Genomic DNA, 18,129 nt, shown 5'->3' on the forward strand with positions numbered 1-18,129 from the left:
CCTTATTATTAAACAAAGTGGAGTATATGTATTAATGTATATGTTAGTATTGGTCTTTCTTAACTCAATAGTAGAGGAGTCAACCTTAGAGACAACTAGAGACGATTTTCTTATCCCGATATCCATGCTAGCACTTTCAACCTGAGCATCATCAATGTCTTCACTATTGAAGCTTTAGCCTTGCACAAAGACATCTCCTTATAGCTCTCCAACAAGGTATATATTCAGACTATTCACAATACTTATATCTTAGTTATTAATTCATATTCAACCAAAGGTGGTACTTGGTCCCATCCATGGCAAATTGAGCATCTTAACTTAACCAATTTTGATACCTAAATCGAGTATTCATCATATTTATTGAGAGCCAAATAGAACAGCAAATTAGATCGCGAATGTTATTGAGTATATAACATGAACATTTACCCTTGTAATAACTCTAGTCTTGTTTTCGTTTTCTCTTCTAATGCATTAGAAATTCCCCTCGTGAAAAGTGTTTCCTAACAAAGTAACAATGTATCTTTTTTTCATAATTACCTTATAAAAAAAATTATTCTAAAATGCACGAAAAAAAATTTCTTGATGGCTAATGTACATAAAAGAGAGATTCTATTTAAAAAAAAAAAAAAATAGAGATTAAAAATGCATGATCAAGTTTAGAGAAGACCCTAGTGGTGGTGATTCATGCTAATGGAAAAAACTCAAACAAACCTAGTTAAGAAGAATGCATGCAACAAGTGTACATTGCACCAGGTCACCACGAGGATGGTTTGCCCTTAATACTGATGAAGTGGCAAAGGTTGCGCGACGCCAGCAGGAGGAGGGGGGATTATTCGAGATGAACACTGAACAGAGGAAGATGTAGATCGATTGCCTTTACATCAAACTTTGGTTCATGTACATCCTATGAAGGTTAAAAGCTGAACTAAAGGCTGTTGAGATAGGCATTTATTGATCTTGCCTTCAAATTTGGGGTCAAATACCTAATTATCAAATGGATAATCATTCATTTGGCAATTCGATCGAGCACTTCATTCATGCAAGAAAAGGAACCTTACAAAGGAGAATGAATGAGTCCATATTCTCCACAACAGTCAAAGATTAATTAAGGAGAATAGTTGGAAAGTTACATTATATTGGTAAAAAGGAGAAAGAGATTAACGTGACAAAGTGAAAATAGCATAAAGATGAATTAACCACCAAATAGAACATGCTTGGATTGGATTATGGGTAATATATCAATGGAGTAATAAAAGTCAAATTTGAAAAAACATACCCCCTCTGTTTCATATTATTCGAAAAGGACTCACTATTAGTTTATAATTTCTCTCTTCCACTAACTCCACTTTCACAAATATTTTATTATTTCTCTTTCTTACCAACCCACCCACACTACTTTTTCTTATTATTATTATTATTGTTGTTGTTGTTGTTGTTGTTGTTGTTGTTATTATTATTATTATTATTATTATTATTATTATTATTATTATTATTATTATTTCTATCTCTTACTAATAATACTTTATATTATAACCCTATAAACCTAGTCTATAATTTTCTTAAACTATGAGTCAAGCCTACTGTTGCAACTAATGCGAAACAGAGGGAGTAAATAATTAGAGGTGTTAAAGGAGACTAGTTAGAGGTGTTGTAGGAGACTAGGTTTTTGTAAATGAAATAAAGTAGTTGTGACATAAGGAAAAGAGAGAGGTAGAATCCTCACAATGAGGGTATTAGTTACCCAGTTTCCCACTAGTGTAACTTTAACCCCAAGACGAGGGTATTAGTTCATCTTTCTTCATCTCATAACACACCACTAGTACATAATTTTTCTTACAATCACACTATTACTATCTCCTCTTTCCTTATATTCACTTTCATTTTGCTTAGTTTGACTTTTATTACCGTAATAATACATCTACGCCCTCAATCCAAGCATGCCATTAGAGTATTTACAATGGGGCTTAGAGTTCAATAGAAGATTTTTGCGTATTTTTTTCCTATTTAACATATTTTTAATAAAGATCGAGCCCAAATTGGATGAAATAGAGAAAGTTGTTAGCACCATGTAACCACTACAAACATTGCTCGAGCCATAATGCTACCTAAGTAAGGGCATGTTTCTTCAGATTATTTTCACTTCACTTCAGTTCAGTTAAGCTCCAATAAGTCCAGTTTAGTTCTTATCTTAATTTCCTTCTCTCATAAAATATTCAGTTCAGTTCATCTCAGTTCAGTCAATCAGAACATGCCCTAAGTTGTATATACTTCCTCCGTTCTTTTTTTATTACACCATGAGTGATTTCACACTTGCCAATGTATTACTTTGCCTATTAATATCTTTAGTTACACTTTTGTAAAAATTATAAAAATTTGATATTTGAAAACTAGATCCCACATGATTATATTTTTTCCTTGTGGATAAATGTAAATGATGGTCAAAACACATTATGCGAATAGTGTAAAAGTCTTTATGGTGCAATAAAAGAAAAATGGAGGAATTATTTTTTTTCCTTCTTCTCAATACAATGACTCTTCAACTAGACATTATTATAAAACTTTCTACATTCTTAAGTAATTGCTCCCATTTTTAGTTTTTACACTATTCACCCACTAAATTTCTCTCTCTCTCTCTCTCTCTTTTTTTTTTTGAATAGCAAAAATATTTCATTAATTAAAAGTCATACGACATCTACAGTAGAGATTCGACGTTAACAAGTACATAAGATATTGAATCAAATAAAATTTTCCTTCATAAAAACTACGATCGTCGAGTAAATCTTGCATTGTGGAACATCTCTCGCTTAAATCATTGGAAAATACAGTCTTATTGGAGAGACAATCTGACAATCGATCCTTTGTAGCCGTGAAGATGTTTTCCTTCTGATTCATCCGTCTGTATTCGAAAATTTGATAACTTTTTCACCAACGAAATAATTTCACGAAAATCCATTAAATCTAATATCATGGATTCAAAACTTACAAGAAATTTCTCCCTCAAAAAGAGGAGATAAACCTTGTCTTTCAAAGGAGGTCGAAAAACCCTTGTCTTTCGAAGGGGATCGAAAACCCTTTCTTTAGAGGGAGAAAAGTTCATCTCAAAAGGAGGAAGCATTATTATAAATCTAAATTTTTATTAAAGAAACAAGGATTGGGGATTTGCATTAGTTAAAACTGATGGAAGCCCTTTCATAATTCAACAATGAAGGCTAGGGTTTTAAAGAGAGGAAGGAGGAGAGAGGAGAATTTTTTGGACTAAATTTCCTTTAATTTTTATTACTTATCTATTCATGAAAAATATAATTGTTTAGAGATTTTGTTTGTTTGCTTTCAATTTGTAATTTGGATATTTCTATTTTTTTTTAATCAGAAACTAATTAATGGTTCAAATTGTGTGTTGGAGAACGTAAAATCTTATACGGAGAATGAAGCAATTAAAATTGAGAAAGGGTGAAGTACTTAATTTCTATCCATTCACTTCAAAGTATTTTAATTATATTTCCCACCTACTTCTTAAGACTAGAGCAAGGACTAATTAATGTATTGTGTTGGCTTTGTAATTACAAGTTGATAAACCTATTTTGTCCAAAAAAAAAAAGGAAGATTGATAAACCTAATTCATGTACAGTACTTTGTTTAATTACTCATATACAGATATACTGTATAATATTCATGCATGTCTGACCCTTTTATAAACGTTTTGCACTCTTATTTACTTGTAAAGATCGACTAGTACAGTAGTACGACGATATACCTTGCCAATAAAAAAAATACAAGTATTCAAGTATGATATAAGTTGCGTTACATGTCATTTTTTAAGATAAGATATAGTTAATTGCTTAAAATTAAATGAGTTAAGATGAGTCGAATAAAATGAAACCTCAACACACATGAAGAATGAACAATTGAAATACGGCAAATACCTATAACATCATGCAATCCCCATATATATATTTGAAATACCTTGCTATATTGGTACCATCATCCTATTATTTTAGGTCAAAGATCATAAATTAATAAGCTTTTGATCTAGCTTAATTATTTAAAAATAGTTAGAATGTATTCAATTTATCTATTTTTCACTTGTCAGAACTTATTTTATATTATTTATCTGAACTAATATGAACTAATTAGACCTTATTAAAACTAAAATAATTTGAACTTGAGTAATCCTTATATATCAACCTCTAGAGCATTTCCAATGGTAAGCTAATTGTTAAATTAGCTTGTCATGCCACGTATGATTTTAAGCTAACTTTCTTTTCAGCTATTTTATACCCCAATGGTTAGCTATTAGCTTGCTAATTAAATAAGTTTGACTTTCTCAATTAACTTTATAAATTTAATTATTTAATATATTAATCTCCTATAATTTTGAAATTTTTTTTCTCAAGCTAATTGTATTTTTTAGCTCCAATGGTCAAACTAGTAGCTAGAGGATTTTAAAAATTACAAGCAAGTCCCTTGTTACAACCATTAGAGTTGCTCACTTTATTCTATCTTAAATCATTTGAACTTATGATATTTCAAACTAGTAAAAAAAAAAAAGGTTAACATAGCAAAACCTTTATAATATCCAATTGCTAAGATCAAATGTATTAATGTATTATACATATATCCCAACATTAAATAGTGTATTAAATGGTAACAATAGATAATGGTAAATTAAATTTGAAGATATCATATTAAATATAGAATCACCTATCCAATAATAATTTTAATAGTATGAACACAAAAATTTGATATGCATTTTATTCTAAAATCACCATCATTACTCTTACAATTATCCATGTTCTAACATATTTAACAAATTAAAATCATGGCAAATACTTAAATGTCCAACAAATATCCTCTTTATCAGTCCAACTTCTTAATAATGTGTTAGAAATAAGTTTATAAACATTAAATTTCAACTTTTATGAGCTCCCCAATTACATTATAGTGTGTATTAATTTATGTATCCATGTCTTCTTGCAAAATTATGTGGTTTAATATCTTACTAGCTACACAAACTTATATAGAAAAAGTTGGTAGGAGATGAGAAATCATCATGAACAATGTGGACAATACATTAATTATATACTTCATCTCCCTAAAAAAAAAAAAAACATAAAATACAAAATAGAAAATTAAAAACATTGATTATAATTAGGATCTTGCTAACGAACGCCCCCGGGGCGTTGGATAAACATTTAAAATATTGCTTAAAATAGTATTAATTTGGGAAAGTATGACAAAATCACGCGTCGATCAGTACAATTAATGTTCATTTTAATTTAATCTTTCTAATTTTAGTTAGTTTATCCAACGCTTCCGGAACATTCGTTAGTTTTTGCCTTATAATTAATAAAATTTTGTTGGTAGAAAATTAATACGGATTAGCCTTTTTTTTATTCATCATCATGGGAGCAAAATCCCTTTTTTTTTTTTTTCAATTTATATTTTTTTACACTTTTTAAGCCATAAAAAAAGCTTTGGTAGGACCTAGCATTGACAATACCTTATTTAAATCCCTCCTAACCCGTAGATTTTGTCCATTGTAACCTCCAAATCAACGGTCCATATTCGTTGACCTATTTGACCTTGACCTTATTACTCACTCTCTCCCCTCACGTAAAACGGAAAAACCCGAAAAATTTAAAACTTTCTTTTTACTATTTAATCGCGTGTATCAAACGTTACAATTCAACGGCTAAGATCTCGTTATGTGAATAACACGCGCTATTCAAGAAATTGGTTAATAAGAAGAAAAAGGAAAAGTTTTGACTTTGTGAGAGAGAGTAAAGAAGGCTACGTGAAACGGAAAAGCATAAACCAATTAAATATTGCCACGTGTTTCCAGAAACAGACGACTGAATAAGTGGCATTCATCGGTTTTTGTCAGAGAGAAATAAATTACGCTTCCGAGATTTATTTAATTTTTTTTTATAAATAAACTAAAAATAAAAATTAATTTATCAAAATTTTAAAATCAAAATATAGAAGGGCAACCCACTAAAAATAAAACTTGCTTCTTTTTTTTGCTCCTTCTCTCTCTACTCTTTTAACACTAAATAAGAGTGAGTATGAAGTGAGAGAAACTGAATTTTAAGAGAGAATTTTTTTTTTATTTTTTTTTTATTTTTTGTGTTTTTGCTAAGGTGGATCCAAACAAGTTTGAGAAAGATATAATCTAATACTCAAATATTGGTATATTCATTGAGCTCTTTTGTTTTATTATTTATGGTCCCGTTAATGTTACATTCATTTGAAAATATGATTTTAGGTTTGTGTTTTTTATAATCAAACAAAAATTTGGTATATTCGCTTTCAATTTTACTTTTTTTGTTTTGATTTTATTTATTCCGGTGTTTTGATGTTTCGTATTATATCACAAGGTAGGTGGTTGTAGCTAGGAACTCAAAAAAACCTTTTATGGAAGAAAATCATTTTGATTTTCCTCATTAATTTTGACTTTGTAATAATTAAAAAAAAATTAATTAATTTCAAAAAAGGTTGTTCGTTACATTTTTTTTAACAAATTATTTAAATATAATTATTACACTCACTTTTTATCCTATCCAGTCAATAATCCTTGCATTATTTTTGTTACCTAAGATGTTAGAATGGTAGACAAATAATATGATATCATAAAGGATTATGACAACCTAACCCTAAGTTGGTAATTCTTGATATTTTCATTTTTTTTGAAGATTTGGATATCAAAGGAGCAATTATTGGAGGAGAAAAGGAATTGAAGCAAGTATAATTAGCATAATAATGTATGGAGATTGTCAAGTAGCAGCAGCATTGCCTTCAACAATGGGAGAAAATGGGATGTCATCAACACCTGATTGTTCTTCTCTTTTCGCTTCGCCTCTTCGAAACCCTAATAATCACAGCCACAATCATAATCACAACCATAATCATCATGTTAATGCCTTTACTTTCATGGCTTCGCTTCCGCCCGCCTTCCATCCTTTCCCTACTATCCTCCCTGTAATGTTCCTCATTCCCTCTCTCCTCTTAAGCTCTCCTTATATTTTATTTTATGTTTTTAATTTGTTAGAATTATATTATTATTTTATTAATTTGATTTCTGTGTATTTTTGTAAGGTGAAGGAGGAGAGAGGGAAGGAGGAGATGGTGGAGAGCTTGTCAGGAAGCGAACTCAACATGGAAGGACAAGGTGGTCTTTCCGGGAACGAGCTCGATAGTCTTAGTGAAGATCCGCTCAACCCGAACCAATCGCAACCTTCTCAAAGTGGTAAGAAGAAGCGTTACCACCGCCACACTGCTCGTCAGATTCAAGAAATGGAAGCGTATGTATATGCTTCATTTTTTTTACTTTCGTCCAAATTTAGTTGTCATATAAAATACATTTTTTAAAAAATAAATCACATAAAATACAATTAATTGTTTATGAACTCTTTTTTTTATTTTATTTTAAGGATTGTTTATGAATGATAATTTAATTTTATTATTAGTCATTTTTTTTGTTGGTTTTTTTTTTTTTGGGCAGTCTTTTCAGAGAATGTCCGCACCCTGATGATAAGCAAAGGATGAAGCTTAGCCAAGATCTAGGGCTGAAGCCACGCCAAGTCAAGTTTTGGTTCCAAAATCGCCGTACCCAAATGAAGGTGTGAACCATATATTTCTCAAAATTGATTTAATTAATAACGTAATTAATTAGAAGAAAAGGTTTAATTTTTATTTTGAGTACTCGTAAAAATTTAAATATTTTCAATTCATCCCCTCGTAATTTTCCAACTTGATGGTCTAGTAATTAGAGAGAATCCTGTCTAGCTACACGAGCTATATCGGATCTACGATGGTAGTAGTATATACATAAGGAGTACATTATTTACGCGGTTAATTAATTGAAATCTTACATAGAATACCAAATGGGGCTAAAGGGTTGCACCATTGATGGCAGAAAGCCAGCTGTGAGTGAGTGAGTGAGGGTTAGAACTGTAACAGTGACAGCTTCGTAGTTCCCTAGGAAGACTAAAAATAAATAAATTAATTAAAAGGACGAAGGGTTTCATTTTTTTTTTTTTTTACTGTGGTTTTTGTTAAAAAAAAAAAAAAAAAAGAAAAGAAAAAAGATGATAATATTAGCTAGTACAGAAAATGAAAGCTTGATGATGAAAATGGAAGACTTTAAAGAAGAAGGAGAGGAAGAAGAAGAAGTATAATAAAGAGGATTAAATGAATTTACCTGTACCACAGTCATTCCCAAAGCTAAAAAATTTAATGGCTTAAATGTTCCCCACCCCCCAATGTTCATTGTCCCAGCTGTAGGCCTAATGCAGTCAGTAGTGTTAAATTTATTGTGCTTTTTTTCTTGAATTATTACAGTATAATACAATGAGATTATTAATTTCATACATTATGTTAATTTATGTGAATATGTGATTATTACATCTTCATTTCGTTTTAAGTTTTGTTAATCAGATCACCCCGATACTGAACGTGTCCTAGTGTCAAGCTCGGCTATTCAAAGTCGTGTTTGGGTGTACTTGTGGTATAGTTTTGGTAGATTGAAGGGTTTGATTTGAATAATGTGATGATATCATCTAATATGCATGTATGTGTTTGATTAGGCACAACAAGATAGGACTGATAATGTGATACTGAGGGCTGAGAATGATAACTTGAAGAACGAAAATTATCGCTTGCAAGCAGTCTTGAGGAGCCTTGTTTGTCCTGGATGTGGAGGTGGTTCCATTCTAGGAGAGGTCGAATATGATGAGCAGCAACTGCGACTTGAGAATGCCAGGCTTAAAGAAGAGGTGCGTTCTTATTTATATACGTTTATAAGCCACAAATTGCTAGGGTTCTTTGATTTTGGACTAGTGAAATTAATTTGTGTTATTTCATGTACAAAATTGTCATACTATGACTTCAGCTTTTCGTGTTGTTGACTTATTGATATATGTTTTGGATCCTGAACATCTTAGCTATGATTTCTGCCTCATAATTAGCTAAGATTATTCTTCTAATTAAAGTAATTGGTCCACAAATGATTTTTTTTATTATTTTTTATATACAGTATTCTAAAAGTGCAAGTAACAATTAGCTGATGTCTTAACATCAGTCACACATTATTGCATTAATAAACAGTTTGTTTAATGGTAGAATCATCACTAAATTCAAGTGTATTCTTGTGTAAGCTTGTATGCATAATTAAGAGGGCTATTAAGTGAAATCATTATCTCATTATTCAATATAAATCATAATAATTTGTACAACTTGTCTCTTTTACAGTATGATCGAGTATGTGCAGTTGCATCAAGGTACACTGGCCGATCACTCCAATCTCTTGGACCATCACCACCACCAGCAACTCTCCTACCACCCCCTTCGCTTGACCTAGACATGGGAATGTACTCGAGGCACTTCCAAGAGTCAATGCCTCCTTGCACCCAAATGCTTCCAATGCCATTGCTTCCCGAGCCTGCTACTGAATTCCCTGGTGCTGGAAGTGGTAGTGGCAGCGGAAGTGGGAGTGGGAGTGGGAGTGGTGGAGGTGGCATAATATTGGATGAAGAGAGGCCCCTTGCTATGGAACTGGCCATGTCTTCCATGGATGAGTTGCTTAAGATGTGTCATGTGAACGAGCCCCTTTGGTTTCGCAATAGTAGCAACTCCATGGAAGTGCTTAACATGGAAGAGTATTCAAGGATGTTCCCTTGGCCTCATCATCATGCTGATCCTCTCAAGCAACATTACAATGAGTTAAGGACCGAGGCTACTAGGGATAAGGCGCTTGTCATTATGAACAGCATCAATCTTGTAGATTCTTTCCTTGATGCCGTAAGCCCTCTATATTACATACATTATTAACCTAATATGCTTCTTCATTTGGCTATTGTCTTCTTTTTGTTTTTCATTTTCTGATCTGTCCGCAATTACCCCTCTTGTCAAATTAACAACAGAATAAATGGATGGAGTTGTTTCCTTCCATTGTCTCTCGTTCCAAGACTGTTCAGATTCTTGCTCCAGGAGCCTCCGGTCATGCAAGTGGCGCGCTTCATCTGGTTAGTTCATTCATGACACATTGATCTTTTTTAAAAGTAACTTAATTTCTTTTAATTAACATGTTTTCGGAAAAGAAAAAACATTTTCCTTGGGAGGACTTTCATGCAAAAGAACCCTGCATTGATTATGTTATACAACATGAAAAGGCCTTGATCATTGTTTATTCCTTCTTGCAGATGTACGCGGAGTTCCAAGTGCTTTCACCATTAGTACCTACCCGTGAGACTTATTTCCTCCGGTATTGCCACCACAATGCAGAGGAAGGCATGTGGGCAATTGTTGATTTCCCTGTGGATAACTTCCAAGGAATCCTTCAACTCTCTCAAAATAGTATTCCTAGATACAGGAAACGCACTTCAGGCTGCATCATTCAAGACATGCCTAATGGTTACTCAAAGGTAATTAAAAATAATACATTACATAAATGAACTAATCCCTACTACACTCTTTTGTAATGAACAATTGATACAATGACATTAATGTAGGTTATATGGGTTGAACATGCTGAGGTATTAGAAGAGAAGCCAATCCACCAAACTTTTGATCAATATGTTCATAGCGCGATGGCATTTGGGGCAAAACGTTGGTTGGCTATACTTCAAAGGCAATGTGAGAGGGTTGCTAGTCTCATGGCCAGAAATGTATCTGACCTTGGAGGTTGCAACAAACTTTAATACTGATTGCTTTGTTATAAGTTTCATTCTATCTAGATTTCAGCTGAACTAACCGGCAAAAGTGTTGTTCATGCAGTGATACAGTCGCCAGAAGCAAGGAAGAATTTCATGAAGTTGGCACAAAGGATGATAAGAACATTAAGTGTAAATATAAGCACTTCAGGGGGTCAGTCTTGGACTGCATTATCTGAATCTGCAGACGATACAGTAAGGATTACAACTAGGAAAATCATGGAACCAGGGCAGCCTAATGGATTGATCCTCTGCGCGGTGTCCACTACTTGGCTGCCTTATTCTCATGACCGGGTTTTTGATCTGTTGAAGAACGAATATCGAAGGTCTCAGGTAACTTGGCTCATGATCAGCCAATGCAATCAAATGTTATATTATTAGTAGGCTTTTTACTGAAGTAGTGGTTTTAGAAATACAATTAACTATGATTATGTTTTTTGTTTTCCAGCTTGAAGCTCTTTCTAATGGAAGTTCCTTACATGAGGTTGCTCATATCGCCAATGGATCTCATCCAGGAAACTGCATCTCTCTCTTTCGCATCAATGTGAGTTTCCTTTATCTTCATTGTTACAAAACCTATTATTATTACTTTTTTACAGTGGCTACTATCTTTTTTATGGTTATTGCATCAGTAAGATATGCACCATTGATAGTAAAAAGAAATCCGCTGACATCAAGGGTGTAACTTTATTTTTATTGTTTCAATAAGTACAAAAACTTGTAGTCATCTTGATAATATCACATTGTTTCTAGGTTTATGTTCACGAATCTCTTAATTGGTACTCGTAATCTTGTATTAATGAATGATCATATCATTTATGGTTGTGTTTAATGGCATTATTTAATGTTAATTTAGGTGGCAAGTAATTCATCACAGAATGTGGAGCTAATGCTGCAAGAGAGCTGCACAGACCCCTCAGGTAGCTTAGTCGTGTACGCCACAATGGAAGTTGACTACATCCAGCTAGTGATGAGTGGTGAGGACCCTTCTTGCATTCCTCTCCTCCCAACGGGGTTCTCCATAATACCCCTGGGACGAAACAATATTACACCCGATGCCACAAACAGCACAGATGGCCAGAGTTCCTCCAGCAACATGGGTGGCGGATGCCTCCTAACAGTCGGAATCCAAGTCCATGCCAGCGCAAGCCCTAATGCCAAGCTTAACCTTTCAAGCGTGAACGCCATCAACAACCACATCTGCAGCATGGTCCACCAAATCAACGCTGCCCTTGGCAACACCAACGGAAACAGCAACACAATCACTAACACCAACACCAATGACAACATCAATAACGCTAGTAATACTTGTGTTGCTTCAACCAGTAATAACAACGCTGTTGGCTCGTGAATTGAGGCCAACAGCGTTGTTAATTACTACCCTCCATGTTTTTAAGAGGTTATTTGTATTTTGGGAGGGCGTAAAGGAAACAATATAGATGAGAAAGAGTACAAGTGGAAGAAGTAGACTTGAATTTTATTTTTCTTTTACAAAAAATGGTTAGTAAATGGTAAATAAAAATCTACTACAACTACTAATGTACGAGTAGTTAGGTGTGTGAAAAAACATTGGGATTAATGAAGGAGTAAGAATTGGTGGTGGAAGTCAAGAGCGCACCAGATGTGATCCTTGGATATGGCTAAGCTAGTTGGTTGGTCGGCCGAGGCTAATTTCTTACCATTCATCAAGGGTGTTGGTTCGGGCATTGACTTCTGCTTTTACTCATTCAATTTATTGGGTCCTTTTTTTTTTTTTTTTCTTCTTACTTTTAAAAATTCTATTTTTATGGGACTTTTTGGTGGATTACTTTTTATTGATGTAATTGAAGAATTTAGTGTTCAATTTATGAGTTCATTTATGTTGGTGGTTGTGGTTAGTCTTTCTGATGTCTTGTTATTTTCTTCATCTGTTCTTTTTTTTACTAGTGGCTGGGTTGGATGAGTGAGTAATAATTTCTTCATGTTGGTATGATTTGTGGATTTTTATGGTTATGCTAAAATCATGAATATGCTCACATGGGACTATTAAAGCCGTCCGCAAAGGCTTAAAAATATATTCAATACTCAATACAGAAATAGAGAAGTACTTGTAATATGGAGAGGGTTTTGATGGTAGTACTTGTAAAGGTCATTATGTATAAGAAGGTAAAAGTAAGAACCTAAAATGGAGTTAACGAATAACTAAAGTTGATGTGTTAAATCAAGAAATACATGGCTAATGCTTTTTCCTGAGTTTTGTACTAAGTATCAGGAAATGAATTGAAAATATTTATGTCAATCTATTCTCCGAATCATTCATAGGAGTATGAAGTAGCAAGTCCATACTAGATCGATGAAGTAGCAAGTCCATACCAGCTTAGTTGATATTTAGCAAAAAATATAATGATGGGGGTAAACCCTAAAGAAATACAAAGTATCAATAATAAACTTAACTTAAATGTGATTATATAATCATTGAATAATTTTCAGGATCTTCTTAAAAGTTCGGAGTAAAAAGCCAAATTTATAACGGAGAAAGTATCATTTTTGTTGTTGTCACAAAGCATGTTTGTGCTCTTAACTATTTTCCAATTCTAAGTTTCATAAACAAGTATAAAGACCAACAAGCATAACAATGCAACATAAAAGTTCTGAACTTGTTTCAACATTTAAAGCAAACCCTACATTTTTGAAAGATCATATCAGAACCAAGTGCTTCTCCCAACAGATAAAATAAAGGCATGTATATATGTCAGTGGTTCAACCAGTAGTCATTAAAACGTCGTGGTATATGAGCTCGAAACTCATCTACATCATTATCCTTTGTAACCGTAGCTTTTATCAGCTAAGAGGAAGGAGAAAGTTAATTCTATAACAAACAATTCTTGTAAAGCCTTCTTATGCAGTTCACCATTAGATAAAATTCTCATAATAATATTTACCATCAGATCAATGTATTGTAGCAACATCAAAAGCTTGATTTTGTAATATATAGTACCAACAATATAATCTATCTAACCCAGTAATATAAGCAAATAGGGATAGTAGTTATTTTCAATGAAGATACGTACTTTCCATCCAACGATCAGAAGAAGTTAACCTCCAGTTTGAATTAAATGGTCTGAATTCATCGCCATCCTCAATTTCTTCCTCTGTCTTTTAAGCAGTAAGTGGATGCCAACAAGAGTAATGACACTTAAATTCAATGTTCACCATTTATCAGCCAAGGGCTCAGAACCTGAAAAGAAAATTGAGATTAAGCAATTTAACTAATATTCATAAGGTAAATAACTGCAATCAGACCCATTTTTGTTTGCCCTCTTACTCAGTTCCAACCCGAGTCATATAACTACTTGGAGAAACTCCTAGTTGATCTTGAGGATAACAATGGAAAGAATATAAAGATTAGTTGCTTAACTTTCATGTCATTTTATCTTTGCTTCCTCCTAAATCTCCCAGAGTTATTTATTTGGCATCAGAGAGTTTTCAAGCCCCAAAACCTAGCTTATTCTATTGCAAGTCATGAATCTTGGGTATATGCAGGATATAAACAAGAGAGCTATTATTACATTCACAGTATAAAATTGAGTTGAATGTAAAAGATCCAAATCTAAATAAGTGCAACATTATGTTTCTGAAACTAGATTAAATGAACGTAGTGTTGAACTTACTGCTTGCATTAAAATAAAAAAGAATCAATAAAGGCGTCATCCTCCGTATTTAAATTGTCTGCTGCATGATCCTGATTCGTTTTTAATCCAACATAATCAAAGCATCTAGAGCCTTATTCTTAAAATCCACCACCGGGGAAACAATGCTTAAGCTACAGTGTTGTTACGCGTCTAATCCTAATAAATGTGTCTCTTTCTTTGTGCATACGGATGCATAAATTAGTGCAGCGGACAGCTCCACGTCCCATAACCACCTTAAACGCAATAATTAAAGAGCGTAAATGATAAGATATCAAGGAATTAATGGAAGAGCGGAGAAGATATGGTTTATTGCAACTCAATGATGCAAGAACAATCATTAAAAATTCAACGGGTGTAGAAAAGATAACGATTAATAGTTCTTTTCTGTTCCATTAATAGCAAACGACAAGAGACTATAAAACAATCACAAAATTCGTAAAGATACTGCAGTTTCATTAGTATAAGCAAGCATTAACTAGAGGTCTATTTAGTTAGTCGTTCTGATTGGCTGGCTACTTTTTCATACATGATGGAGTCTAAGTAGAGGATACGTTATAGTATAATAATTAAAGAACTAGCTTTATCAACTATAATGACATAGAACTACAGAAGAAATATACTGTATTGTACTGAATCAAAGTCGATTATGGAAATAAATCTAATGTAATAGATTAAAGAAAAAGATTCAGTTAAATTTTAATTCCCCGTTATGTTGTGACCCCTAGAAGGATGTGAATCAAGCCCGCCTTAAAAGGAAAAAGGTAGCTCGCTGGTTTGAAATTTCTAGACTAAAAAAACAAAAAGTGGTAATCCAACTTTTGGCTGTTCTTGCTTTTTTACTACAGCTATTGACGTAGAAAAAAAAAAGGATGAAGCACGTGAATCAACTACAGGAACTAATTATAGCACTGCCAGTAATGAAAAGGAAATTAGTAAAACAAGGATGAGTATGGATTGCCTTAGAACAGATCGAAGGAAGAATAGAGGCATGTACTAGTCCATTCCTAAAGAGGAGCTTAAGAAAAACACAGGACTATATATCTAGTAAGTCTGGTCCGGACACAGGATTTCAATATGCTAGTGCTTACTTAAGATCTCATAGCTTTGAAATTTCTAGACTGAAGGAAGAAAGAGTCAAAGTGGGGGAATCACACTACTGTATGTTCTTGCTCTTTTAATACTGCTATTGATGTAGAAATAAAAAGAAGGATGAAGCACTTGAATAAGCTACAAGAACTAAAAGCACAGCCAGTCATGAAACAAGAATGAGGTTGAATATTGACGAGTATGGATTGCTTTAGAAAAGAAAGAAGAATATTGGCATGACTAGTCAATTCCTAAAGACGAGCTTAATAAAAGCAAAAGGGGGAGGGGTTAGAGGGAAAAAAGGACACAGGATTCAAACATGCTAGTGCTTACTTGAGATCATTGGATCAGACTTGTTAGACAGTCCAGTGTTCTATATAGCTGAAAGCACCGATAATATATTCCTTTCATAATGGAAAACAGCACTGTTTTCAGCAAAAATATGAAGCAGGACTCTTACTAATATAATCCCCTCCCCCCACTTATCCTCCCTCCTCTATCTACCACCACCACAGGCCAATTTGCCTAGATTACTTTGATTAAACCGAAAGGTTTCAGACAAATTACCTAGAAATAGGCCACTCTTCCTAGGATACTCCACAGTTCACGCATCTCTTTCTGCAAATTCACCAACAAGTGAAACTTTGAAAGACAACTACAATCTTGACTAAATCATAATGGGTTTCTTGCGACTAAGTTAGATTCACAGAATGTCCACCAAACTCGAGCTTGTTATGGAAATGGAATCATAATGCATTCCAGCTACATTATGACAATCGACAAGCACAAGGAAACCTATAATAGCTCCTTGTAGCAAGTAATTTTGGGAAAGGGTCACCAAATTAGGGTCAATTACACTCCACCAAAAACCCCCTTTGAAGTGAATTGCAACTCCCTAAACATTTCACCCAAATTAAATTCTAGGATAAGACGGGTGTATACAATAAGACGATCAAAGTCACCCCTTTGCGTAACGATTATCATAATTCACCTCACATCCTACAATTAGTCATTTTAGTATTCCATACATTTTATTTTTCATCACCCTAGAGCTGAAGTCACCAAGTCATACATTCTATATTTCTACAACACCTTCAAATGAAAGAAGTAAACCTACTTGCAATAAACATAGTCAATTATCTCTATACCTTTTGCACAGAATCAACAGAACAATTGATAAAAATGCTCATCATCACTGTTCAGACTTGCAATTAAAAAAGATTTAAACTTTGTTGAAGATTTAAACAATGATTTGACAACATACTCAAATAAAGCATTAGATTTTTCATGGGATATTCCAATTCTATAAATGATGGGCGAAATTAAAGAACCAATGAACCATAAATAAATAGATAAAGTGAAAACTAAGAAACAAACCTTGAATAAGAAAGGCAAAAATGGAATTTTGCAGTTTGCGAAATTGAATCGAAACCAACCACTTCCTCATATTTCTTCCCTTCACCTTTGGTGGGTAATTCATAGTTTCTCCTCTCTTTTCCTTCTCGTAAATGTCGCATTTGCTGAGGAATTTCTCTCAATTTAGGTCGTAGACTCGTAATAATGATGAAAAGAATCAATAGATGATACTAGTTAATACATGGGTTTGACGACTTTTTTTTTTTTGGTATTTTTTATTTCTGAATTAGTAGTAAATTATTTAAGTAAACTAGTTAATGGCAGAGCTATACTCGGGTTTCTCAATTAATACATGGGTTATTTTTATGCATAACATGAAAAATATAATTTGTATAATAATTTAGGGCCTATTCATATTTACTGAATTATATATTTTCTTATACAAAAATGACGCCAAAATAAAAAAAAAAAAAAAAGGAAATTCTACGTGGTGGCCTCCCGGTTTCAATTTTTCTACGTGGAAAACAAACTTTTTTCCAATTCTCTCAAGTGACACTCAAGTTTTGCAAAATTAAGTGTAGTGTCCTTTTTTTGGTTTATGGCTAACTTCTATAATTAAAATGATTAATTTAAGGTTTTTTTGGTTTAAAAATTAATTAAATTATATTTTAAAATAATAAAAAAAAAATTTAAAAAAAGGAAAAACCACCACCACCAATATCCTCTTCCCAACCACCACCATATCCGCTACCCAGCCACCACCATATTCGCTGGCGAACAGATCTTCGCACCGACCTCTATTTCTCCCTAACCCCGATCTTGCCCCAGCTCTCCTCTCCCCTCCCCTCCCCTCACCAGCAATCCCCAACAAATCGCCAAAACCCTAAAGAGGTGCGAGGGTTTAGGGGGCACCGGCGAAGGAAAAGGAGGGTTAGGGTATTGGTGGGGTCGCCGCTGGGAAAGGAGAGGAGCTGGCTGGTCGACGAGGGGATAGGAAGGCTTCATGGAGGTCAGAGTAAGAGAAGGGAAGGTGGGGCTGACTGGGTCATGCACGGTGGAGGAAAGGGAGGGGTTTCATTCTGATTAGGGGGAAAGGGAGGGGGGTCGAATCAGGAAAGGAAAAGGGTGGGATTGGGCTAGTCGGCTGGTCGGCGTGAGAGACAGCTAACCGGCGGTTGGGCTGTGAGGTTAGGGTTCGGCAAGGTGGTGGTGGCTGGGTTGGTGATTGGGTTTTTTTTATAAATTTTGTTGTTTATAAAATATTTTTTTAATAAAAAAATCTTAGATTAACCATTTTAATTATAAAG

At 33.7% G+C, this 18,129-nt stretch overlaps 1 protein-coding gene across 1 annotated transcript; it reads left to right on the plus strand.

Annotated features, from left to right (window-relative positions):
- The first annotated feature begins 5,785 nt into the window (after positions 1-5,785).
- Positions 5,786-12,601, plus strand: LOC145569418 (homeobox-leucine zipper protein HDG5-like). Its single transcript, XM_081628762.1, has 12 exons — positions 5,786-6,189; positions 6,693-6,978; positions 7,102-7,301; positions 7,502-7,619; positions 8,586-8,774; positions 9,250-9,798; positions 9,921-10,022; positions 10,200-10,421; positions 10,509-10,680; positions 10,774-11,042; positions 11,158-11,253; positions 11,566-12,601. Exons 2-12 carry the CDS (start codon positions 6,760-6,762, stop codon positions 12,058-12,060), a joined length of 2,631 nt encoding a protein of 876 aa, XP_081484888.1. The 5' UTR covers positions 5,786-6,189; positions 6,693-6,759; the 3' UTR covers positions 12,061-12,601.
- Positions 12,602-18,129: the final 5,528 nt, after the last annotated feature.

The sequence above is a fragment of the Chenopodium album genome, chromosome 11 (genome assembly GCF_948465745.1).
Source record: "Chenopodium album chromosome 11, dcCheAlbu1.1, whole genome shotgun sequence".
Classification (NCBI taxonomy): Eukaryota; Viridiplantae; Streptophyta; class Magnoliopsida; order Caryophyllales; family Amaranthaceae; genus Chenopodium; species Chenopodium album.

Bases quoted from the DNA above. Each gene is read 5' to 3' on its own strand.
- LOC145569418 (XM_081628762.1), top strand. From the start codon at position 6,760: ATGTATGGAGATTGTCAAGTAGCAGCAGCATTGCCTTCAACAATGGGA. The intron at 9,799-9,920 runs GTAAGCCCTCTA...AATTAACAACAG, and splicing joins TAGATTCTTTCCTTGATGCC to AATAAATGGATGGAGTTGTT. The intron at 11,254-11,565 runs GTGAGTTTCCTT...ATGTTAATTTAG, and splicing joins TCTCTCTCTTTCGCATCAAT to GTGGCAAGTAATTCATCACA.